The following is a 25,328-nucleotide window of genomic DNA, read 5'->3' on the forward strand; positions in this document are numbered from 1 at the left end:
AGTCGTACTAGGCGCTTCTGAAAGAATACCGACAGCGCTGCGACTTGTCCTTTAAGGGAGCCGAGCGACAAACCTTTTCCCAATCCAGATGCAGGAAGGGAGGAAAAAGGAGACAATGCAAATGGCCAGGGAGACACTCCCGAAGCAGAGCACCAAGATAAGAATAACTTCCACGTCTTGTGGTAGATCTTGGCAGACGTCGGCTTCCTAGCCCGTCTCATGGTGGCAATGACGTCTTGAGATAATCCTGAAGACGCTAGGATCTCGGACTCGATGGCCATACAGTCAGGATCAGGGCCGTAGAATTCAGTGGAAAAAACGGCCCTTGGGACAGTAAGTCTGGCCGGTCTGAGAGTGCCCACGGTTGGCCGACCGTGAGATGCCACAGATCCGGGAACCACGACCTCCTCGGCCAGTCTGGGACGACGAGGATGGCGCGGCGGCAAGCGGAGCTGAGCTTGCGTAGCACTCTGGGCAACAGTGCCAGAGGTGGAAACACATAGGGTAGCTGGAACTGCGACCAATCCTGAACTAGGGCGCCTGCCGCCAGAGCTCTTTGCTCGTGAGACCGCGCCATGAAAATCGGGACCTTGTTGTTGAGCCGAGACGCCATTAGGTCGACGTCCGGCATCCCCCAGCTGCTACAGATTTCCTGACACCATTCTGGGTGCAGAGGCCATTCCCCTGCGTCCATGCCCAGGCGACTGAGGAAGTCTGCTTCCCAATTTTCTACGCCCGGGATGTGAACTGCGGATATGGTGGATGCTCTGTCCCCCACCCACGTCAGAATCCGCCGGATTGCCTGGTAGGCTTGGCGATGCGTGTTCCGCCTTGGTGGGCGATGTCTGCCACCGCTGTGGAATTGTCCGACTGAATTCGGATCCGTTTTCCTTCCAGCCACTGCTGGAAGGCTTGCAGGGCAAGATACACTGCCCAGATTTCCAGAACATTGATCTGAAGGATGGACTCCTCTGAAGAGAGTCCTTGACCGTCTGAGAAGGGAAACGTTCCTGTCTAGGGACGTCGACTCCCCAACTCATTGGCAAAGCATGTCCCATTGAAGTGGACGCAGATGAAACTGCGCGAAAGTGAATGCCTCTGCATGAGGCGTCTTAAGGGGTGTGACTGGCCTTGAAGGAGAGACTGCACCCCCGTCTGTAGTGAACGCTGCTTGTCCAGCGGAAGCTTCACTATCGCTGAGGGAGTGTGAAACTCCATGCCCAGATATGTCAGCGATTGGGTCGGTGCCCGATGTAACCTTGAAAAGTTGATGATCCACCCGAAACTCTGGAGAGTCTCCAGCGCCCCGTTCAGGCTGTGTTGGCATGCCTCTTGAGAGGGTGCCTTGACAAGTGGATCGTCCCAGTAAGGATCACAGAGTGACCCTGAGAGTGCAGGACTGCTCCCACTGCTGCCCTGAACTTGGTGAAAACCCGTAGGGCTGTCGCCAGACCGAAGGGCAGGGCTACGCACTGAAGATGCTCGTCTTCAATAACGAAACGTAGCAAACGCTGGTGCTCTGGAGCAATCGGCACGTGGAGATAAGCATCCCGATATCTATTGATGCTAGGAAATCTCCTTGAGACATTGAGGCAATGACGGAGCGGAGGGTTACATCCGGAACCGCCTGGCCTTCACGTGCTTGGTGAGCAGTTTTAGGTCCAGAACGGAACGGAAAGAGCCACCCTTTTTTGGCACCCCAATCAGATTGGAGGAAAAAACCGTGTCTTGTTCCTGAAGAGGAACAGGGATTACCACTCCTTCTGCCTGCAGAAGAGCATCGGCTCGGTGGGGGGGGGAATGTTACACGTGAGACACAATGTCTCTCACCCACCGGTCTGTGACCTGCGGCAGCTAAATGTCGCCAAGCGGGAGAGTCTGCCACCAACCGCGGATGCGGAGAGAGAGAGCTGAAGTCATGAGGAGACCGCCTTGGTAGCGGTTCCTCCTGCAGCCTTCCTTGGGCGTGATTGAGCCCGGCCGGAATTTGAGCCCCTCTGAGCATTCTGAGCCCTTTTGGACGAGGACAATTGGGACCTGCCCGAGCCTGGGAAGGACCGAAACCTCGACTGTCCCCCCAGGACAGCATTACTAGGGTAAGTCGCAATGCAGACATTGCGAGGTTAAGGACACCACCTGCGGCACAGATGTACATGTGCTCAAGACCAGCTGCGCAAGACCAGCTGAAAAAGCTTAGAGTGCCCATACGGCTGCGAAAGCCGGAGCAACCGACACGCTGATAGCTTCACAGACAGATTTCAACCAGAGGTCCATCTGTCTGTCAATGGCATCTTTAAGTGGCGTCCCATCTCCACTGCAACTATGGATCTAGCCGCAAGCCTGGAGATTGGGGGATCCACCTTTGGACCCTGGGTCCAGCGCTTTACCACGTCAGGGGGAAGGGATAACGTGTATCCTTAATACGTTTGGAGAAAACGCTTATCTGGTAAGCGTGGTATTTCTGAACTGCTTCTCTGAAGTCAGCGTGGCCAGAAAAGTACTCAATATACGCATGAGATACTGAAAAAGGATTTTTCCTGCTGTAAAGCTGACTCCTCCCCTGGGGGAGCTGAGGGAGCAATATCCAACATTCCATTGATGGACGCTATAAGATCATTCACTATGGCGTCACCATCCGGTGTATCCGGATTGAGAGCGGTGTCAGGACCAAAGCCCTGATCAGCTACGTCTGCCTCATCAAACAGAGAGTCCTCCCGCTGGGACCTTGACCAGTGATGAAGCCGAGTGCCGCACCCAGCGAGCTAGCTTAGGCTGTCTGGGACTGTCGTCCGTGTCAGAGCCTTCACCCTGGAATGCCTGGGACCCCCCCCCGGAGCACTGATTATGTTCCAAATGAGGGTGGCCAGGGAGCATTAATCAAGATTGCCCATGGCCTGTCTGGACTGCAAAGTCTCTATCCCATGACAATCTATCAGCCGAAACTGCAACTCCGTCCCTGTCCCTGGACAGGGTTCACAGGTGGTTCCTTTGGCCACCTCTAGTAGAGACCCCGGCTGACCAAGTGCTACAGGGGTGCATTGCACACAATGGGGGTCAGTGGAACCTGCCGGTGGAACAGTATCACATGCAGGAAAAGCAGCACAGAAAGCCTGTGTTGCTTTTTTGCTGCTGTATTCTAGCCATCTATGCAATGTATAGCATACAAGCATAAACACTTCAGCACATGCAATACAAGCAGCATAGAAAGCCTGTGCCTTGGCACCCTTGCTTTTTTGCTGCTGTTGTCCAGCCATCTAGGAGAATATAGCCAAGAGTAGCGACCGTACAGTGCAATGTATAGCATACAAGCATAAGTACAAATGAACACTTCAGCACATGCAATACAAGCAGCCTATAAAGCCTGTGCCTTGGCGCCCATGCTTTTTTGCTGCTGCTGTCCAGCCCTCTAGGAGAATATAGCCAAGAGTAGCGACCGTACAGTGCAATGTATAGCATACAAGCATAAGTACAAATGAACACTTCAGCACATGCAATACAAGCAGCATAGAAAACCTGTGCCTTGGCACCCATGCTTTTTTACTGCTGCTGTCCAGCCCTCTAGGAGAATATAGCCAAGAGTAGCGACCGTACAGTGCAATGTATAGCATACAAGCATAAGTACAAATGAACACTTCAGCGCATGCAATACAAGCAGCCTAGAAAAAATGTGCCTTAGCACCCTTGCTTTTTTGCTGCTGTTATCTCGCCATCTAGGAGGGCATATAGCCAAAGATAGCGACCGTACAGTGCAGTGTATAGCATACAAGCATAAAATACAAATGGACATTTCGGTATTTAGTGGGGTCAGCACTTCAGGTGCTGCTTACCGCCCGCCTATAACGCGGGTGTGTGGTCGCCAGAGCCCTGTGAGTGGTTGCCCAGAGCATGTCTCCGTTCCCCAGCTCGGACTGCGTGCAGGAATGGCTGCCGGCGTCCTTCTCCAGCTCGTGTGACGAGGGGCGGGCCGTGGGCGTGCCCCAGACAAGAGCGGGAAACTGGCGTCCCACTGTGTCCATTGAAGGGGGCTGGAGAATGCAAAGCAGACTCCAGCCCTCGGCGCTGACTGTCTGTACAGCGTCCCGCCTCACCCCTGACTGGCAGGGCTGGAGGCGGGAACGAAACGAAAACTAGGCCGCAAAGCCGGGGACTCGAGTAATAAGCGCGGCCGTCCATGTGCACGGCCAGCGCGGAAGTCCCCGGCGCACCACAAGTCCCAGCCGCGCCACAATGTAAAAAACACCCAGCAGCGGCCGGCGCGGCAGTTCCCAATACATAAAGTCACTCAGCAAAGCTGTAGTGAATAATAGCACGAGCGCTCCGCGCTGTTGCCCCCGGCGCACTAACACTCCCAGCAATGCTGGTGTGTGTGTGCGCGCTTGCCCGGGGACACAGAGTACCTTAATGTAGCAGGGCCTGTCCCTGACGATACTCAGCTCCATATCCAGCAGGTTCTCTGGGTCTGTGGATGGAGCCCGGTCTCAGTGCCTGGAGACCTGTAAGATCCCACTTCGCCCAGAGCCCTGAGGGGGGATGGGGAAGGAAAACAGCATGTGGGCTCCAGCCTCCGTACCCGCAATGGGTACCTCAACCTTAACAAACACCCGACAAAAGTGGGGTGAGAAGGGAGCATGCTGGGGGCCCTAGTATGGGCCCTCTTTTCTTCCATCCGACATAGTCAGCAGCTGCTGCTGACTAAACAGTGGAGCTATGCGTGGATGTCTGACCTCCTTCGCACAAAGCAGAAAACTGGTGAGCCAGTGATCCCACTGGGGGTGTATAGCCAGAAGGGGAGGGGCCTTACACTTTTTAGTGTAATGCTTTGTGTGGCCTCCGGAGGCAGTACTATACACCCAATCGTCTGGGTCTCCCAATGGAGCGCCGAAGAAAATTGATGAACCACCCGAATCTCTGGATAGTCTCTAGAGCAATGTTCAGGCTGTGTTGGCATGCCACCCGAGAGGGGGCCTTGACTAGCAGATTGCCTGAGAGAGTAGGACCGCTACCACCGTTGTCATGACCTTGGTGAAGGCCCGTAGGGCTGTCACCAGGCCGAAAGTTAGTGCCACGAACTGAAGGTGTTCGTTCCCAATGGCAAAGCGCAGGAAGCGCTGATATTCTGGTACAATCGGCACGTGGAGATAAGCATCCCTGATGTCGATTGATGCTAGGAAGCCTCCTTGGGCCATCAAAGTCGATGGCAAGCGGAGAGATTCCATCCGGAACCGTCAGGTTCTCTGTCCGTTGAGCAGTGTGAAGTCCAGAACGGGGCGGAGTGATCCGTCCTATCTGGTACCACGAACAAGCTGGAGTAAAAAGCCGCGACTACGTTCTTGAAGGGGAACGAGGATCGCAACTCCTCCTGCCTTCGGAGTGTTCACCGCCTGGAAACGCATCGGCTCGCTCGGGGGACGGAGATGCTGTGAAGCAACGAGTCGGAGGACGAGAACTGAGCTCTATCCTGTGACCGTAAGACAGAATGTCTCCTACATCGGTCTTGGACATGTGGGGACCACTCCCCTGACCTGGACCGCCATGCAGAAAAGGTTCTCTGTGCACGGCGGAGGGTGAAAATACCACCGCCTGAGACGTCAAAGACGCTAATTGCGGAGCACAGGATGACCGCATTGATCTGAGACAGAGCAGCTGAGATAGCCTGGAGTGCCCACCCCTGCAAAGGCCGGGGCAACGGACGCGCCTATGGCTTCATAGATGGATCCCATTAGGAGTCTATCTGTCTGTCCGTGGCATTCTTGAGCGTGGACCCGCCAGCCACTGCTACTACTGATCTAGCCGCCAGTCCAGAGACTGGAGGGCACCTTATGACACTGAGCCGAAACCTTAACAACGTCAGAGGGGAAGGGACAACGTGTGTTATAAGGCGTTCAGTAAAACGCTTGTCCGGGAAGGTGTGCTTCTGGACAGTATCTGAAGCCTTGAGAGCCACGTCCGGACAGAGTCCTGGGTTGCGAGCTCCGCCCCATCCTCTAGAGGGTCCTCAAGCTGAGACCCTTGAAGAAGTCGGGGAAGATTCCAAGCAAGGCTGCTTAGCCGGACTGGGACTGCGGTTCGTGCTGGAGTTTACCACGTAATAACTAGAGGCCACCCCAGGAACACGCTTCGTCGCAGACCGATAGAGGCCTGGGGCGATCCCGCAGTGCCCGGGCCTGTGTAAGGGGCCGGTCTTGACTGCAAACTCCTAGTCTCTTAGCCGACCATTTGTCCATAGCCTGAGACATGGATAGTGAAAATGACCCAGAGAGTTTCTCAGCAAAGCAGTAACTCTGTCCCTGCCGCCTGGACAGGGAACGCCGGCGAAGTTTTCATCATGCAAACTCTGTCGCTGTCATCTGTGCAGTGCCTGTAATATAGCCGCACAAGAGGTTAAAATAAGCCAGTGCCTTGGCACCCTTACTCTTTAAGAGCAGACAACAGCCTGTCGTCCGCAGAGTAACCTGAGGGTATACAGCCAAAAACAAATAATGCTGCCGAACAGTGACATCATATACCATATAAATAAACATATATATATATATATATATATATATATATATATACACACACTGCGGCACCAAGGGGGGACAACACCTGAAAAACTGGTGCCCCCCAGTGCTCAGTGAGGGGGAAGGAGGATACCAACGTATGCTCCAGCCCTCCCTGCCGACGTCCAGTCGGCCGTCCCGTCGTTACCCCTGACTGGCAGGCCCCAGAACGGGAGTATATGGCACTAGGCCGTAAGAGCCAGGAACTAAATTTAAAAACGCGGCCGGCAGACATGGCGCGGTCGGCGCGGTAGTCCCAGTCTCACAAACCAGTCAGCAACCGCTGCGGCGTTTGTAACACAGATGCTGCATGCACTGTCCCTCAGGGGACACAGAGTACGTTATGATGCAGGGCTCTGTCTGCCGTAATCCGGTGGTCTATAGAGATCAGTGAGGGGGGGCGGAGGACAGCGAGGTGTGCTCCAGCCCTCACTGTCGGCAACATACCGACCATCCCGCCCTTCTCCCTGACTGGCAGGCTCAGGGGCGGGAGTTTAACACACTAGGCCGCAAAAGCCGGGAACTAAAGTAAAAACCGCGGCCGGCAAACAGGCACGGTCGGCGCGGTAGTCCCGGACAAAAAATGCACACCGCAGTCGCAGCTGCGTCTGAGGCCAAGGTGCTTCATGCACCGTCCCAACGGGGACACAGAGTACCTGTAGATGCAGGGCCATGTCCCTGACGATACTCCGTCTCCTGTCCGGCAGGGGCTGCGGATGTGGCTTGTAGTCACCAGATTCTCTGCCCCGGGTCTCCCTCAGCTGCAGCCAGAAGTTGCTGAAAAACATGGCTGACGGCGTTCTCTGAGGAGGAGGGAGGCGTGGGCGTAGTCACAAAAAAGTGCGGGAATCTGGTGCCCCAGCGTGGGTAGTGAGGGGGGCGGAGGACAGCTCAATGTACTACAGCCCTCACTGTCGGCGTCATACCGACCGTCCCGCCCTTTTCCCTGACTGGCAGGTCTGGGGGCGGGAGAATCCCATACTAGGCCGCAAAAGCCGGGGACTAAAGTTAAAATCGCGGCCGGCCGGCAGTGCACGGTCGGCGCGGTAGTCCCGGACCCATACGCACGCCGCAGTCGCTGCAGCGTCTGGGCCCAAGGTGCTTTATGCGCCGTCCCAACGGGGACACAGAGCACCTGGAATATGCGGTACTAGGCCGCAGAAGCCGGGGACTAGAGTTATAAGCGCGGCCGGCAACAAGCGCGGTCAGCGCGGTAGTCCCGGCGCACTAACACGCCCAGCAGTGCTGCAGCGTGTATGACACAAGCGCTCCATGCGCCGTCCCCAAGGGGACACAGAGTACCTCACAGTAGCAGGGCCATGTCCCTGACGATACCCAGCTCCTGTCCAGCAGATTCCCCAGGGGCTGCGGAGGGAGCACGGTCCCAGTGTCTGGAGACCGATTATGGATCCCACTTCACCCAGAGCCCTGCAGGGATGGGGAAGGAAAACAGCATGTGGCTCCTGCCTATGTACCCGCAATGGGTACCTCAACCTTAACAGCACCGCCGACCAGAGTGGGGTGAGAAGGGAGCATGCTGGGGGCCCTATATGGGCCCACTTTTCTTCCATCCGAAATAGTCAGCAGCTGCTGCTGACTAAGTTGTGGAGCTATGCGTGGATGTGTGCCTCCTTCGCACAAAGCATAAAAACTGAGGAGCCCGTGATGCACGGGAGGGTGTATAGCAGAGGGGAGGGGTTTACACTTTTTAGTGTAATACTTTGTGTGGCCTCCGGAGGCAGTAGCTATACACCCAATTGTCTGGGTCTCCCAATGGAGCGACAAAGAAATAAAAAGTAAAATGTAAAATGTCATCGCTCTTAGGCCGGTTTCACACATCCGGCTTTTTGCCGTTTTGCCGGATGCGGCGCTCTCCCGTACAGTTAATACAGTACAATGACAGCGCAACAAGCGCCGGTCACATGCTGTCATGTAAAGAAGATAAGACCTAGCATCACCTTAGACAGGTGCTCTGGGAAAAAATCGTAGACAAGAAAAATGTGAACCCCGGCACACTGTATGGTTTCCCACAGGAAAAGCAGACACAAGTTCAATGATCTTGATCTATTTTTTTCTTTTTATTGTAAATGAGAACAAAAATTGCGTAGTAGAAAGTCCACCTCGAGACGTTTCGGCTTCAAGCCTTCATCTGGTCGGACAATCTGACCATCTACGCCCGCATCCAGTAAGACAAAGATGGTAATATGTATTAATAGAGGATGTTGGCCTGCAAAAAACAGGATCTAGCGAAAATAACCTGCTGTGAAGGCTATAGAATCTATAAATAATGATCCTGTGTATAGAATTGTAATTAGAGACCTAGCAACGGGTGTAGGGACCCGTTGCTAGGTCTCTAATTACAATTCATGTGACCGGCGCATGTGACCCAGAAGTTACAGCGCTGTCATTGTACTGTATTAACTGTACGGGAGAGCGCCGCATCCGGCAAAACGGCAAAAAGCCGGATGTGTGAAACCGGCCTTAGCAACACATTGTCCTGCGTCTCCCAAGACTTCCCTCTTGTTTGGTCTGCTGCAGCACATACTGCAATGGTGCCCGTATAGGGAATCTGTTACCAGGATTTTACTCCCCCCTCTGAGAGCAGCATAATGTAGAGACAGAGACCCTGATTCCAGCAATGTGTCACTTACTGAGCTGTTAGCTGTCATTTTCTCTGCTGCAGATCTCGCAGTTATGCAGAGCTCATGAATATGCTGGACTACCTGCAGCCCACCAAAATTAAGGAAAACAGAGCAGTGTATATGGGCTTCATTAGGAGTGAAAGGCAACAACTTCAATAGGTATGCACAAATAAGAAGAAACATAAGTCTTTAAATTTGCCTAAGTATCTGTATATCCCATGGTCAATAATTAGCGATAATAAACGCTATAGTGCACATAAAAGTTTTATTAGACACAAGGTACATGGGGTATAGAATATAATAAAACATACAGGACAGGATTTGACAATGACGGGCCACATGCGATCTCCCCCTATTGGTAAGCTTCCTGTACTGCTAGCCAGTGCTGGTGTGGGTCTCCATGGCTCACTGTTTTTTCTAGCCTGTGATTATCTGACTCTGGTCAGTGCACTGCTTTAAGTAAAGGCTGGTAGTTGTTTCATGTATCAGCTTGGTTCTATCACTCAGAACTTTGTATATCAGGGAGACAGTGAAGGGAATTTTGTTTACTTACCGTAAATTCCTTTTCTTCTAGCTCCTATTGGGAGACCCAGACAATTGGGTGTATAGCTTCTGCCTCCGGAGGCCACACAAAGTATTACACTTTAAAAAGTGTAACCCCTCCCCTCTGCCTATACACCCTCCCGTGCATCACGGGCTCCTCAGTTTTGGTGCAAAAGCAGGAAGGAGGAAACTTATAAATTGGTCTAAGGCAAATTCAATCCGAAGGATGTTCGGAGAACTGAAACCATGAACCAAAAGAACAATTCAACATGAACAACATGTGTACACAAAAGAACAAACAGCCCGAAGGGAACAGGGGCGGGTGCTGGGTCTCCCAATAGGAGCTAGAAGAAAAGGAATTTACGGTAAGTAAACAAAATTCCCTTCTTCTTTGTCGCTCCATTGGGAGACCCAGACAATTGGGATGTCCAAAAGCAGTCCCTGGGTGGGTAAAAGAATACCTCGATAAAAAGAGCCGAAAAACGGCCCCCTCTTACAGGTGGGCAACCGCCGCCTGAAGGACTCGCCTACCTAGGCCGGCATCTGCCGAAGCATATGCATGCACCTGATAGTGTTTCGTGAAAGTGTGCAGACTCGACCAGGTAGCCGCCTGACACACCTGCTGAGCCGTAGCCTGGTGCCGCAATGCCCAGGATGCACCAACGGCTCTGGTAGAATGGGCTTTCAGCCCTGAAGGAATCGGAAGCCCAGAAGAACGGTAGGCTTCAAGAATCGGTTCCTTGATCCACCGAGCCAAGGTTGACTTGGAAGCCTGCGACCCCTTACGCTGGCCAGCGACAAGGACAAAGAGCGCATCAGAACGGCGCAGGGGCGCCGTGCGAGAAATGTAGAGCCGGAGTGCTCTCACTAGATCTAACAAGTGCAAATCCTTTTCACATTGGTGAACTGGATGAGGGCAAAAAGAAGGTAAGGAGATATCCTGATTGAGATGAAAAGGGGATACCACCTTAGGAAGAAATTCCGGGACCGGACGCAGAACCACCTTATCCTGGTGAAAAACCAGGAAGGGGGCTTTGCATGACAGCGCTGCAAGCTCAGACACTCTCCGGAGTGATGTAACTGCCACTAGAAAGGCCACCTTCTGCGAAAGACGTGATAGAGAGACATCCCGCAGTGGCTCGAAAGGTGGTTTCTGAAGAGCCTTTAGCACTCTGTTAAGATCCCATGGTCCAGCGGCCTCTTGTAAGGTGGGACTATGTGGCAAACTCCCTGCAGGAACGTGCGGACCTGCGGAAGCCTGGCTAGACACTTTTGAAAAAACACGGAAAGCGCCGATACTTGTCCCTTGAGAGAGACAAACCCTTGTCCATTCCGGATTGAAGGAAAGAAAGAAAAGTGGGCAAGTCAAACGGCCAGGGAGTAAAACCCTGATCAGAGCACCAGGATAAGAAGATCCTCCAAGTCCTGTGATAGATCTTGGCGGACGTTGGTTTCCTGGCCTGTCTCATAGTGGCGATGACATCTTGAGATAACCCTGAGGACGCTAGGAGCCAGGACTCAATGGCCACACAGTCAGGTTGAGGGCCGCAGAATTCAGATGGAAAAATGGCCCTTGAGACAGCAAGTCTGGTCGGTCTGGGAGTGCCCACGGTTGACCCACCGTGAGGTGCCGCAGATCCGGGTACCACGACCTCCTCGGCCAATCTGGGGCGACGAGAATGGCGCGACGACAGTCGGACCTGATCTTGCGTAACACTCTGGGCAGCAGTGCCAGAGGAGGAAATACATAAGGCAGTCGAAACTGCGACCAATCCTGAACTAATGCGTCCGCCGCCAGAGCTCTGTGATCTTGAGACCGTGCCATGAATGCCGGGACTTTGTTGTTGTGCCGAGACGCCATGAGGTCGACGTCCGGCGTTCCCCAGCGGCAACAGATCTCTTGAAACACGTCCGGGTGAAGAGACCATTCCCCTGCGTCCATGCCCTGGCGACTGAGAAAGTCTGCTTCCCAGTTTTCTACGCCCGGGATGTGAACTGCGGAGATGGTGGAGGCTGTGGCCTCCGCCCACAGCAGAATCCGCCGAACTTCTTGGAAGGCTTGACGACTGCGTGTGCCGCCCTGGTGGTTGATGTACGCGACCGCCGTGGCGTTGTCCGACTGTATGCGGATCTGCCTGCCCTCCAGCCACCGATGGAACGCCTTTAGGGCTAGATACACTGCCCTTATCTCCAGAACATTGATCTGAAGGGAGGACTCTGTCGGAGTCCAGGTTCCCTGAGCCCTGTGGTGGAGAAAAACCGCTCCCCACCCTGACAGGCTCGCGTCCGTCGTGACCACAGCCCAGGATGGGGGCAGGAAGGATTTTCCCCTCGACAAAGAAGTGGGAAGAAGCCACCACTGAAGAGAGGTTTTGGTTGCCAGTGAAAGAGATACGTTCCTGTCTAGGGACGTCGACCTCCTGTCCCATTTGCGGAGAATGTCCCATTGAAGTGGACGCAGATGAAACTGCGCAAAGGGAACTGCCTCCATTGCTGCCACCATCTTCCCCAGGAAGTGCATGAGGCGCCGCAAGGGGTGTGACTGGGCCCGAAGAAGAGAGTGCACCCCTGTCTGCAGCGAACGCTGTTTGTCCAGCGGAAGCTTGACTATCGCTGAGAGAGTATGAAACTCCATCCCGAGGTAAGTCAGTGATTGGGTCGGTGTCAATTTTGACTTTGGGAAATTGATGATCCACCCGAACCTCTGGAGAGTCTCCAGAGCAATGGTCAGGCTGTGTTGGCATGCCGCCCGGGAGGGAGCCTTGACTAGGAGATCGTCTAAGTAAGGGATCACCGAGTGGCCCTGAGAGTGTAGGACCGCCACCACGGATGCCATGACCTTGGTGAAGACCCGTGGGGCTGTCGCCAGGCCGAAAGGCAGTGCCACAAACTGAAGGTGTTCGTCCCCGATGGCGAAACGCAGGAAGCGTTGATGCTCCGGTGCAATCGGCACATGGAGATAAGCATCCCTGATGTCGATTGATGCTAGGAAGTCTCCTTGGGACATCGAAGCGATGACAGAGCGGAGAGATTCCTTCCGAAACCGTCTGGTTCTCACGTGTCTGTTGAGCAGTTTGAGGTCCAGAACGGGACGGAATGATCCGTCCTTTTTTGGCACCACGAACAAGTTGGAGTAAAAACCGCGACCACGTTCTTGAAGGGGAACGGGGATCACAACTCCTTCTGTCTTCAGAGTGTTCACCGCCTGAAAAAGTGCATCGGCTCGCTCGGGGGGCGGGGATGTTCTGAAGAAACGAGTCGGAGGACGAGAGCTGAGCTCTATCCTGTAACCGTGAGACAGAATGTCTCTCACCCATCGGTCTTGGACATGTGGCCACCAGGCGTCGCAAAAGCGGGAGAGCCTGCCACCGACCGAGGATGCGGTTTGGGGAGGCCGAAAGTCATGAGGAGGCCGCCTTGGAGACGGTGCCTCCGGCGGTCTTTGGAGGACGTGACTTAGACCGCCATGCATCAGAGTTCCTCTGGCCCTTCTGTGGCCTGTACAAAGCATAAAAAACTGAGGAGCCCGTGATGCACGGGAGGGTGTATAGGCAGAGGGGAGGGGTTACACTTTTTAAAGTGTAATACTTTGTGTGGCCTCCGGAGGCAGAAGCTATACACCCAATTGTCTGGGTCTCCCAATGGAGCGACAAAGAAATATGAATTACCCTGCATGTGGCCCCACATGGGGATTATTCGCCTGTCATTGTCAAATCCTGTCCTGTATGGTTTATTATATTCTATACCCCATGTACCTTGTGTCTAATAAAACTATTTATGTGCACTATAGCGTTTATTATCGCTAATTATTGACCATGGGATATACAGATACTTAGGCAAATTTAAAGACTTCTGTTTCTTCTTATTTCTGCAGCACACCAAGTAGTCCTGTAATGATAACTACTGCTGATTAAACAGTGATTTTATCAAAACTACACTAAGCAGCCCAGTAAGTGACAACACTGGAATCAGGATCTCTGCCCCTACATTGTGCTGCTCTCAAATTAGGTGGCAAAAACCTGGTGACAGACTCATAATTCTCCTCACTAAAGAGTAACCACCCTAAGTAAGCCCAAGGCTGTGCCCAAGAATAAATAATTGCCCATCACTGAGCTCACTTCACAAAAAATGACCTCACACTGTCTCACTTACAGTATACAGCCTCCACATTCTCTCCTATAACATTCCCACTACACTGCCCCCTCAAATGAAAACCCCCACTGTCCTCCCCACTGAATTATACCCTCCAGACCTTCCTCACTTATGAACTATGACCTCCACTGTCCCCACCTCTCCATGCAGCCCCCACTTCACTGCCCCCCTCATGATGTCCCCACTCTATAATGAACCTTATGCTTCGCCTTCTGTATACCGAGCCCTCCCAGGCTCCTAACTGAGCGCTCCCCATGCTGCCCCTTCTCCATATCAAGCCCACCATGGTTCCCCTTCCATACCGAGCACCCCCCATGCTACCCCATTGTCCATACCATGCCTCCCATTCGCTATACTGTCCACCACCCTCCCTCATTTTACCTCCCCCACCCCCATTTTCCCATTCTGCTCCATCCCCCATGCTGCGCACCCCTATCCTGCTCCATCCTCCATGTTGCACCCCCACATCATGTTCCATCCCCCCATCCTCCATGTTGTGCCCCATCATGTTCCATCCCCCCCATCCTCCATGTTGCGCCCCCACATCATGCTTCATCCCCCCATCCTCCATGTTGCGTCCCCACATCATGCTTCATCCCCCCATCCTCCATGTTGCGCCCCCATATCATGTTCCATCCCCCCATCCTTCATGTTGCGCCCCCACATCATGCTTCATCCCCCCATCCTCCATGTTGCGCCCCCATATCAAGTTCCATCCCCCCATCCTCCATGTTGCGCCCCCACATCATGCTCCATCCCCCCCATCCTCCATGTTGCGCCCCCACATCATGCATCATCCCCCCATCCTCCATGTTGCACACCCACATCATGTTCCATCCCCCCATCCCCCATGTTGCGCCCCCACATCATGCTCCATCTCCCCCATCCTCCATGTTGCGCCCCTACATTATGCTCCATCCCCCCCATCCTCCATGTTGCGCCCCCCCACATCATGCTTCATCCCCCCATCCTCCATGTTGCGCCCCCACATCATGCTTCATCCCCCCATCCTCCATGTTGCGCCCCCACATCATGTTCCATCCCCCATGTTGTGCCCCATCATGTTCCATCCCCCCCCCCATCCTTCATGTTGCGCCTCCACATCATGCTTCATCCCCCCATCCTCCATGTTGCGTCCCCACATCATGCTTCATCCCCCCATCCTCCATGTTGCGTCCCCACATCATGCTTCATCCCCCCATCCTCCATGTTGCACCCCATATCATGTTCCATCCCCCCATCCTTCATGTTGCGCCCCCCCACATCATGCTTCATCCCCCCATCCTCCATGTTGCGCCCCCCCACATCATGTTCCATCCCCCCATCCTCCATGTTGCGCCCCCACATCATGCTCCATCCCCCCCATCCTCCATGTTGCGCCCCCACATCATGCTTCATCCCCCCATCCTCCATGTTGCGCCCCCATATCATGTTCCATCCCCCCCATCCTCCATGTTGCACCCCCACATCATGTTCCATCCCCCCATCCTCCATGTTGCGCCCCCACATCATGCTGCATCCCCCCATCCTCCATGTTGCACCCCCATATCATGTTACATCCCCCCATCCTCCATGTTGCACCCCCACATCATGCTGCATCCCCCCATATCATGTTCCATCCTCCATGTTGCGCCCCCACATCATACTGCATCCACCCATCCTCCATGTTGCGCCCCCATATGTTCCATCCCCCCATCCTCCATGTTGCGCCCTCACATCATGTTCCATCCCCCCCATCCTCCATGTTGCACCCCCATATCATGTTCCTTCCCCCTATCCTCCATGTTGCGCCCCCACATCCTCCATGTTGCGCGCGTGCCCCTCCGGGTTGCTTGTTCGGCGCTGTCTTCGGCTGTAAAGCGCTTACCTGCTCCAGGCGGCATCTCCGGGCCTGTGCGGTGGCTGCACCTCCCGTTCTCAGGATCATCATCTCACATCTTCCTCGGCGGCGGCTCCATCTCCCGTCCTCCTCTGCGAGGCGCTTCCTCGCGCTGCTGTGACCTCTGCACAGGGAGCGCATGGCAGCACGTCGGGGCGGGGAGCTGATCGCAGATCCTCTGACCACGGAAGTGCCAGCGCACTCACAGTTCATTTATTTTCGCGTGTTATAGACGCGACTATAAATGACTGCGGCGCCCCCTCCCTCCTCCAAAAAGGCGCCGGATTTAATAAAGAGTTTGGAGGAGGGAGGAAGATTAAAAAAAAAAAAATAAATAAATTATTTTTTTTAAGTTTTGGTCTGGGTGCCGCCCCCCTGGAAGGCGCCCCCCAGGCACGTGCCCTCAAGTGCCTAATGGCAAATACGGCCCTGTCTATTACTACAAGGTCCATCATGTATTCCAGTAGCCTGTGAGCCAGCACTTAGCACGTCCCCTCCATTGTCCACCATGCACTGCTGAAGATATTGGAAGACACCACGTCAGAGCATGTACCATGGTAGGTACCAGCCTATCTGCAAATTGCCAAATGGCCAGTTCGGCCCTGTCACAGTTTGTTATGAAAATTTCGGCACTTTTCAGCTGTCCACCTCAGTGATTTGATTACCTAAACCCTTTGCTTTTGAAATGCAGATCTCGGAGACTTCACTAGCAAAGGTGTCATCCCCTGCTGTTACTACTGAATGAAATTGAGCTCAGCTAGTGTGAGGCAGACTAATTGTGCTTCTGGACACATGCTCAGGCAGCTGTCATTCACTCCTTATCGTCCACACCCCCCATCAGGAGCCCAGGGATGACTTCCTTTCATTTGGTCTGATTTCTGTGTCGGAAAAGGAAGTATCAGAGGAGGAAGAATCTGCATTACAGTCCAGTACTAGGTAACCCCTCTTGAGATGTGTTCATAGAAGCTATACATCTAATAAAAGTATATTATAAAAGGTATGGTTTTGAAAAGCTATGATATATGGCAAGTGGGTGAAAAAGTAGTAGAAAACCCCATTTAAGCCGACATCTACTTTATGATTAGGCTTAATACACTATGCACACGCACACACATACCTTAGCTATTGATAGGGTCTGCTGTTCCATGACTTCATGAAGCACAGATCTTGTACTTTCATTCATTTTGTCAAACTCATCAATGCAACAAATGCCGTTGTCACTTAGCACGAGGGCTCCTGTTTGGAGGACAAGCTGTCTGGTCTCTGGATCCTTCATCACATAGGCTGTTAAACCTACAGCACTCGAGCCCTTCCCAGACGTATACTGGCCTCTAGGAACGAGGTTGTACACATACTGCAGAAGCTGAGATTTACTTGTGCCAGGATCACCACAAAGAAGAATATTAACTTCGGCTCTGAAGTTTCCTCTTCCTGTATGACTGAAATCTTTTCGTGTGCCACCGAACAGCTGCAGCAAAATGCCCTGCAAACACAGACATGTTGGTGTAAAAAGTTGATAAATAGGACTTGAAATATGTTAACATTTTGACTGCCAAAGACCTATGTACTATGTAAGTGCCTAAAATACTAGCCACAACTAGATTATGACCACAGCTCAAATGTAACCTAAATACAGGAGGCAGCGTACATATATCACCCCCTTATCAGTAAAAGTGGCCTTTCATTAACAAGCTGGTCCATAGCGGCTGGTGGTGCCAGTTTATAAAAGGAGAAGCAAAATACAAACCTAAAGGCTAGTTGTGGCTTTTTACATGTCCAGACCATATAAAAACAACCAATGCCAACACTTTAGCCACATCTGCTTTAATGATGCATACTTAGATTTTTTCCCTGCTATAGGGTTCAAAGCAAAATGGTTTACAACATACACACCTTTTTGATATCTTCATGCTCATATATACTGGGTGCAAGAGCTGCAGCAAGCCTCTCATAAATGTCAGGCTTAGCGGCCAGCTCCTTTAATATCTGCACACGTTCCTCCGTGAACAACTTCTGCTCTGTCTCATCGTCAATTCCATGAAGACGTTTGGAGTCGGTCTTCCGATAATGGATGACATCAATATGAGTTTTATATACAGATTTAACATTTCTGACTTTTGGGTTCACACGAATGGGAACAGCTCTATAAATGCCTGCAAATAAGAAAAAGAAAAGAAAAAAAAAAAAGTTTATACCATTGTACATAAACAGAAATAAAACCTCTTTAATGGCGTATTTACTTATCTGTCAATAGAATACAAACATGTAAATGTGCGTGTGGCATCACGTGCATATTTTATAGAGTGGAACCTTGGTTAATGAGAACAATACGTTCTGGGAGTGTGCTTGTTAACCAAGTTACTCGTTCAGCAAAGCAAGATTTCCCATAGGAAATCATTGCAATGCAGACGATTCTTTCCACAACTTGTTAAATGTCCCATCCTGGTCCCCTATTGTGCCATTCCACATATTTACAAACACACACACAAACACGCACACACACACACATACACATATCATGCACACCTTACCTTCCGTTCCATCGGGTAACCATTGTGACAACGTAGGAACTTCCACTGCTAGAGCATTGACGTCAAAGGCAAAAGCCGCTTGCCTCTGATTGGCCAGCGCGCTGCCTTTGAGTAGTGGCTGACAGCGGAAGTTCCTCCCTCGTCGCGATGCTTGCCAATACACATCCTGTACCGGCGAACTACAAGTACCATGAGGCCGGCGATGGAACGAAAGTAAGGGGAGTATAATATGTGTGTGTGTGCGTGCGTGTTTGTTTGTGCGTCCTTGTGTGTGTTTTTGTGAACTGCAAGAGCGAGTTAGCGCGCGGTGGATGTATGGGATCGGAAGTGTGTACGGTGAGTATATGCTCGTTCAGCAAAGCTTGCTCGTAAAACGGAGTTACAAATCTACAGGAAGCTTTGCTTGTTAAGCGAAATACTCGCTAACTGGGTTACTCGTTAAGCGAGGTTCCACTGTATTTAGGTCTTGCATTTTTCTGTACATAACTGTATGGGAATCACTATAGTATTTCCACACAATACAAGCTATGACTTAAAACAGACCTACCCGTTACATTGACCCGATCTCCAGGCTGCACCTTATCCACCAAGTCATTGTGTCCATATAAAATTGTAGTGTGAGGAGTCTGTCCGGCTGGCATATCCTCGGGAGACTCCTGTAGCTTTATCTACAAAGTAATAAAATATCAAACATGTAAGACTACAATCAGATGCAATATAAAAAGCCCCAACACCTGCTGACTAGCTGGGTATCCAGCTTCAACTAAACAAGTGCTTGCATCCAATGAAGCAAACTGAGGAATTTTGAAAAATGACGAGACATTTGCCTGTTAACAGTTTTACTGTTCAGACTGATAGAGGGGACCTTCAGTTAAAGGGGCTGTCCATGCCATCAGTTAAATATATTTTCCAACTTTCATTCATAAAGTGGACAAGCCCTTTAAAGAGAACCTGTCAACAGGATTTCGCAATATAATGGAAAGGCATGGTCATAATGGCACCATTAATTCTCCGGACTTCAGGTCCCTCTTTGGGGCGAGTTGAAACTCTACCTAGATTTTCCCTGCTAGTTATTCCCGGCCCTTCCTTGCCCTTCCCCATGATCCTTTTCCCTGTCATCATTCACTTTGTCTACCTCCCTGTTTCTTTATCTCTTTTCCTTCGACTGACCATTATATGCCTCTATGGTATGAATGGTAAACCTTTGCTGTCTATGTTGTAGTTTATGGATTTTATACCTTTATAATGGTTCAAACCAGATTGATATAAATGGTCTTAAATGCTCTTTATTGTAACAAACTGTATATGGCTACAATCATGCAAAGCCTTTCAAGTTTCATTGTATTTTTTTTTTGGTTTTGTATCTATTCTATATCTATGTCACTAGTTGCCGGAGGACGCAGGTACGGTGTTCGTCGTTCCTGGGGTGTCACACGTAGCGATGTGTGCAGCCTCAGGAACGATGAACAACCTGCGTCCTGCAACAGCAACGATATATGAGATTAGAACGACGTGTCAACGATCAACGATTAGGTGAGTAATTTGATCGTTAGCAGTTGTTCGTACGTTTCACAGGCAACGACATCATTAATGAGGCCGGATGTGCGTCATGAATTCCGTGACCCCAACGACATCTTGTAAAGCCCCCTTTAGATCTCTGGTTGTTTAATCAGCCTCTGAAGTTTTCTAATGACAGCTCTGTGCATCGGGGATGGACTGAGGGTAGGGTCTTCTGCACCTCCGCCTGCCTCCTGTGTGTCTATGACAAGTCACTGAATATTCAGTCACCGGCCTGCTTTATGAAATTTTACGCCACTGCTGTCACTGGGGTGGGTGGCACGTGTGCAGTGTTATTTCATAGCCGGTCTTCAATAAAATGATGATGGAGGCAGCATATTATGCAGATCAAGATGTTGGCTGGCTCAATGACGTCTTCATTAAATTGACATCTTGACCTGCGCCGCTTCAGGACCCATTTTATTAAGGACCTGAAGACTGGCCATGGAATCATACTATAAACGTGAAGCCCACCCCAATGTTGGCAGTGTAATATTTCAAAAAGGAGGCAAGAGAGGAGAGCAGAAGAAAGCATTATTCCCCAGTCGCGCCCCAATTTACAGAGCCGTCAATAGAAGAAAACTTCTGAGGCTTAATATCAACCAGAGATCGGATTCTTTCACCAAAGGTATCATCGGTTTAATCATTATAACAGCGCCATTATGGCCATGCATATCCTTTATATTGCTAAATCCTGCTGACAGGTTCTCATTAAGATTCAAGTTTTCAATGTAGTCTTGCTTGCAAATTCAGCCTTGATTGCAAAAAAAGTCAAGGAGTATAGACGTGTGTTACAAAGTGAAAACTCAAGAAACATACCATTTGTTTATCTGAAAACATAGAGCGATTGTGAATCAATGCCATGCTGTGTGTGGTGTTACAGTGTTTGCAGACAGATGGTTCTGCAATACGGCCTCTGTCAATCTCCACTCGGGTACTGAAGGAGCATACTTGACATTTAAAGAACGCTTCCTGCATTTCTGGGATGATCTGGGAAGTCCTGATCACCATTCCACCAATTGTGATCAACTGATCAATATCTGGAAAACAATTTAGAAAAAAAAACATCATTCCCATTACAATTAATTCAATTGCCATTTAAAAAGAGATAGTCAATAGTACATGCATATGAGCATGATAGAAAACATGTGAGTGAGGATCTGAACCTTGCCAAGTTCTGCTTTTATATTAGGATGACATTTCACAGAGCGGCCATTACTGTTTAGTATAAAAACGGATATCGACCACAGATACCAGAATTTAGCTTCAATTGTTAAACTGCAGTTGTTGAATTAAGCAAGAAGACTAATTAAAAGAAGAGTTGGACAAAAGTAGAAAAGAAAGGAATTTTGTTTACTTACCGTAAATTCCTTTTCTTCTAGCTCCAATTGGGAGACCCAGACAATTGGGTGTATAGCTACTGCCTCCGGAGGCCACACAAAGCACTACACTTAAAAGTGTAAGGCCCCTCCCCTTCTGCCTATACACCCCCCGTGGGATCACGGGCTCCTCAGTTTTAGTGCAAAAGCAAGAAGGAGGAAAGCCAATAACTGGTTTAAAAACAAATTCAATCCGAAGGAACATCGGAGAACTGAAACCAATCAACATGAACAACATGTGTACCCGAAAAAAACAAAAATCCCTAAGAAAACAGGGCGGGCGCTGGGTCTCCCAATTGGAGCTAGAAGAAAAGGAATTTACGGTAAGTAAACAAAATTCCCTTCTTCTTTGTCGCTCCATTGGGAGACCCAGACAATTGGGACGTCCAAAAGCAGTCCCTGGGTGGGTAAAATAACCCTCGTGACAGGACCGTAAAACAGCCCTTTCCTACAGGTGGGCAACCGCCGCCTGAAGGACTTGTCTACCTAGGCTGGCATCCGCCGAAGTGTAGGTATGCACCTGATAATGCTTGGTAAAAGTGTGCAGACTCGACCAGGTAGCCGCCTGGCACACCTGCTGAGCCGTAGCCTGGTGCCGTAATGCCCAGGACGCACCCACGGCTCTGGTAGAATGGGCCTTCAGCCCTGAGGGAACCGGAAGCCCCGCGGAACGGTAGGCTTCAAAAATTGGTTCCTTGATCCACCGAGCCAAGGTGGATTTGGAAGCTTGCGACCCTTTACGCTGACCAGCGACAAGGACAAAGAGTGCATCCGATCGGCGCAGGGGCGCCGTGCGGGAAATGTAGATTCTGAGTGCTCTCACTAGATCCAACAAATGCAAATCCTTTTCACATTGATGAACTGGATGAGGACACAAAGAAGGTAAGGAGATATCCTGATTGAGATGAAAGGGGGATACCACCTTAGGGAGAAACTCCGGAATCGGGCGCAGGACCACCTTGTCCTGGTGAATCACCAGGAAGGGAGATCTGCATGACAGCGCTGCTAGCTCGGACACTCTCCGAAGAGAGGTGACCGCTACAAGAAAAGTCACTTTCTGTGAAAGGCGAGAAAGGGAAACATCCCTCATAGGCTCGAAAGGCGGCTTCTGGAGAGCAATTAGAACCCTGTTCAGATCCCAGGGCTCTAACGGCCGCTTGTAAGGAGGGACGATATGACAAACCCCTTGCAGGAACGTGCGTACCTGAGGAAGTCGTGCTAGGCGCTTCTGAAAAAATACAGATAGCGCTGAGACCTGTCCTTTAAGGGAGCCTAGCGACAAACCTTTTTCCAAACCGGATTGTAGGAAGGAAAGAAAAGTAGGCAATGCAAATGGCCAGGGAGGAAATCCCTGAGCAGAACACCAAGATAAGAATATCTTCCACGTCCTGTGGTAGATCTTGGCGGAGGTTGGTTTTCTAGCCTGTCTCATGGTGGCAATAACCTCTTGAGATAACCCTGAATACGCTAGGATCCAGGACTCAATGGCCACACAGTCAGGTTCAGGGCCGCAGAATTCCGATGGAAAAACGGCCCTTGAGACAGCAAGTCTGGTCGGTCTGGTAGCGCCCACGGTTGGCCTACCGTGAGGTGCCACAGATCCGGGTACCACGACCTCCTCGGCCAGTCTGGAGCGACGAGGATGGCGCGGCGGCAGTCGGACCTGATCTTGCGCAGCACTCTGGGCAACAGTGCCAGAGGAGGGAACACATAAGGTAGCCGGAACTGCGACCAATCTTGAACTAAGGCGTCCGCCGCCAGAGCTCGGTGATCGTGAGACCGCGCCATGAAAGCTGGGACCTTGTTGTTGTGCCGGGACGCCATTAGGTCGACGTCCGGCATCCCCCAGCGGCGACAGATCTCCTGAAACACGTCCGGGTGAAGAGACCATTCCCCTGCGTCCATACCCTGGCGACTGAGAAAATCTGCTTCCCAGTTGTCCACGCCTGGGATGTGAACTGCGGATATGGTGGATGCCGTGTCTTCCACCCACGTCAGAATCCGCCGGACTTCCTGGAAGGCTTGCCGACTGCGTGTTCCTCCTTGGTGGTTGATGTATGCCACCGCTGTGGAGTTGTCCGACTGAATTCGGATCTGCTTGCCTTCCAGCCACTGCTGGAAGGCTTGTAGGGCAAGATGCACTGCTCTGATTTCCAGAACATTGATCTGAAGGGTGGACTCTTGCTGAGTCCACGTACCCTGAGCCCTGTGGTGGAGAAAAACCGCTCCCCACCCTGACAGACTCGCGTCCGTCGTGACCACCGCCCAGGATGGGGGTAGGAAGGACTTTCCCTTTGACAAAGAGGTGGGAAGAAGCCACCACTGAAGAGATTCCTTGGCCGCCTGAGAAAGGGAGACGTTCCTGTCGAGGGACGTCGACTTCCCGTCCCATTGGCGGAGAATGTCCCATTGTAGTGGACGCAGATGAAACTGCGCGAAAGGGACTGCCTCCATTGCTGCTACCATCTTCCCTAGGAAGTGCATGAGGCGTCTCAAGGGGTGTAACTGGTCTTGAAGGAGAGATCGCACCCCTGTCTGTAGTGAACGCTGTTTGTCCAGCGGAAGCTTCACTACCGCTGAGAGAGTATGAAACTCCATGCCAAGATACGTTAGCGATTGGGTCGGGGTCAGATTTGACTTGGAAAAGTTGATGATCCACCCGAAACTCTGGAGAGTCTCCAGCGCAACGTTCAGGCTGTGTTGGCATGCCTCTTGAGAGGGAGCCTTGACAAGCAGATCGTCTAAGTAAGGGATCACAGAGTGTCCCTGAGAGTGCAGGACTGCTACTACTGCTGCCATGACCTTGGTGAAGGCCCGTGGGGCTGTCGCCAGACCGAAAGGCAGAGCTACGAACTGAAGGTGTTCGTCTCCTATCACGAAGCGTAGAAAACGCTGATGCTCTGGAGCAATCGGCACGTGGAGATAAGCATCCTTGATGTCTATTGATGCTAGGAAATCTCCTTGAGACATTGCGGCGATGACGGAGCGGAGGGATTCCATCCGGAATCGTCTGGTTTTCACGTACTTGTTGAGAAGTTTTAGGTCCAGAACGGGACGGAAAGATCCGTCCTTTTTTGGTACCACAAACAAATTGGAGTAAAAACCGTGACCTTGCTCCTGAAGAGGAACCGGGATCACCACTCCTTCTGCCTTTAGAGTGCACACCGCTTGCAGAAGAGCATCGGCTCGGTCGGGAGGCGGAGACGTTCTGAAGAATCGAGTTGGAGGACGAGAACTGAACTCTATCCTGTACCCGTGGGACAGAATGTCTCTCACCCAACGGTCTTGGACCTGTGGCAGCCAAACGTCGCCAAAGCGGGAGAGCCTGCCACCGACCGAGGATGCGGAGAGAGGAGGCCGAAAGTCATGAGGAAGCCGCCTTGGTAGCGGGTCTTCCGGCTGTCTTTTTTGGGCGTGACTGAGCCCGCCAAGAATCTGAGCTCCTCTGATCCTTTTGAGTCCTTTTGGACGAGGAGAATTGGGACCTGCCCGAGCCTCGAAAGGACCGAAACCCCGACTGTCCCCTCCTCTGTTGGGGTTTGGTTTGTCTGGGCTGAGGTAAGGATGAATCCTTACCCTTGGACTGCTTAATGATTTCATCCAAACGCTCACCAAACAGTCGATCACCAGAAAATGGCAGACTGGTTAAGCACTTTTTGGACGCAGCATCTGCCTTCCATTCCAACCATAAGGCTCTGCGTAGAACCACGGAGTTGGCTGACGCCACTGCCGTACGGCTCGTAGAGTCCAGGACAGCATTAATCGCGTAAGACGCAAATGCAGACATTTGAGAGGTTAAGGATGCCACCTGCGGAACAGATGTACGTGTGACCGTGTCAATCTGTGTAAGACCAGCTGAAATAGCCTGGAGTGCCCATACGGCTGCGAATGCTGGAGCACACGACGCGCCGATAGCTTCATAGATGGATTTCAACCAGAGCTCCATCTGACTGTCAGTGGCATCTTTAAGTGCAGCCCCATCCTCCACTGCAACTATGGATCTAGCCGCAAGCCTGGATATAGGGGGATCCACCTTGGGACACTGGGTCCAGCCTTTGACCACGTCAGGGGGAAAGGGATAACGTGTATCCTTAATCCGTTTGGAG

At 51.6% G+C, this 25,328-nt stretch overlaps 1 protein-coding gene across 1 annotated transcript in view; it reads right to left on the reverse strand.

Annotated features, from left to right (window-relative positions):
• Positions 1-25,328, reverse strand: part of MCM4 (minichromosome maintenance complex component 4) — a 128,448-nt gene that overhangs the window by 36,976 nt on the left and 66,144 nt on the right. The window contains exons 9-12 of the mRNA XM_075316356.1: positions 20,663-20,883; positions 18,834-18,954; positions 17,649-17,908; positions 16,873-17,238 (exon numbers count right to left, since the gene is read on the reverse strand). Of these exons, the coding sequence (XP_075172471.1) occupies positions 16,873-17,238; positions 17,649-17,908; positions 18,834-18,954; positions 20,663-20,883 (968 nt within the window). The remainder of the gene's footprint in view (positions 1-16,872; positions 17,239-17,648; positions 17,909-18,833; positions 18,955-20,662; positions 20,884-25,328) is intronic.

This window comes from Anomaloglossus baeobatrachus, chromosome 6 (genome assembly GCF_048569485.1).
Source record: "Anomaloglossus baeobatrachus isolate aAnoBae1 chromosome 6, aAnoBae1.hap1, whole genome shotgun sequence".
In the NCBI taxonomy this organism is placed as follows: domain Eukaryota; kingdom Metazoa; phylum Chordata; class Amphibia; order Anura; family Aromobatidae; genus Anomaloglossus; species Anomaloglossus baeobatrachus.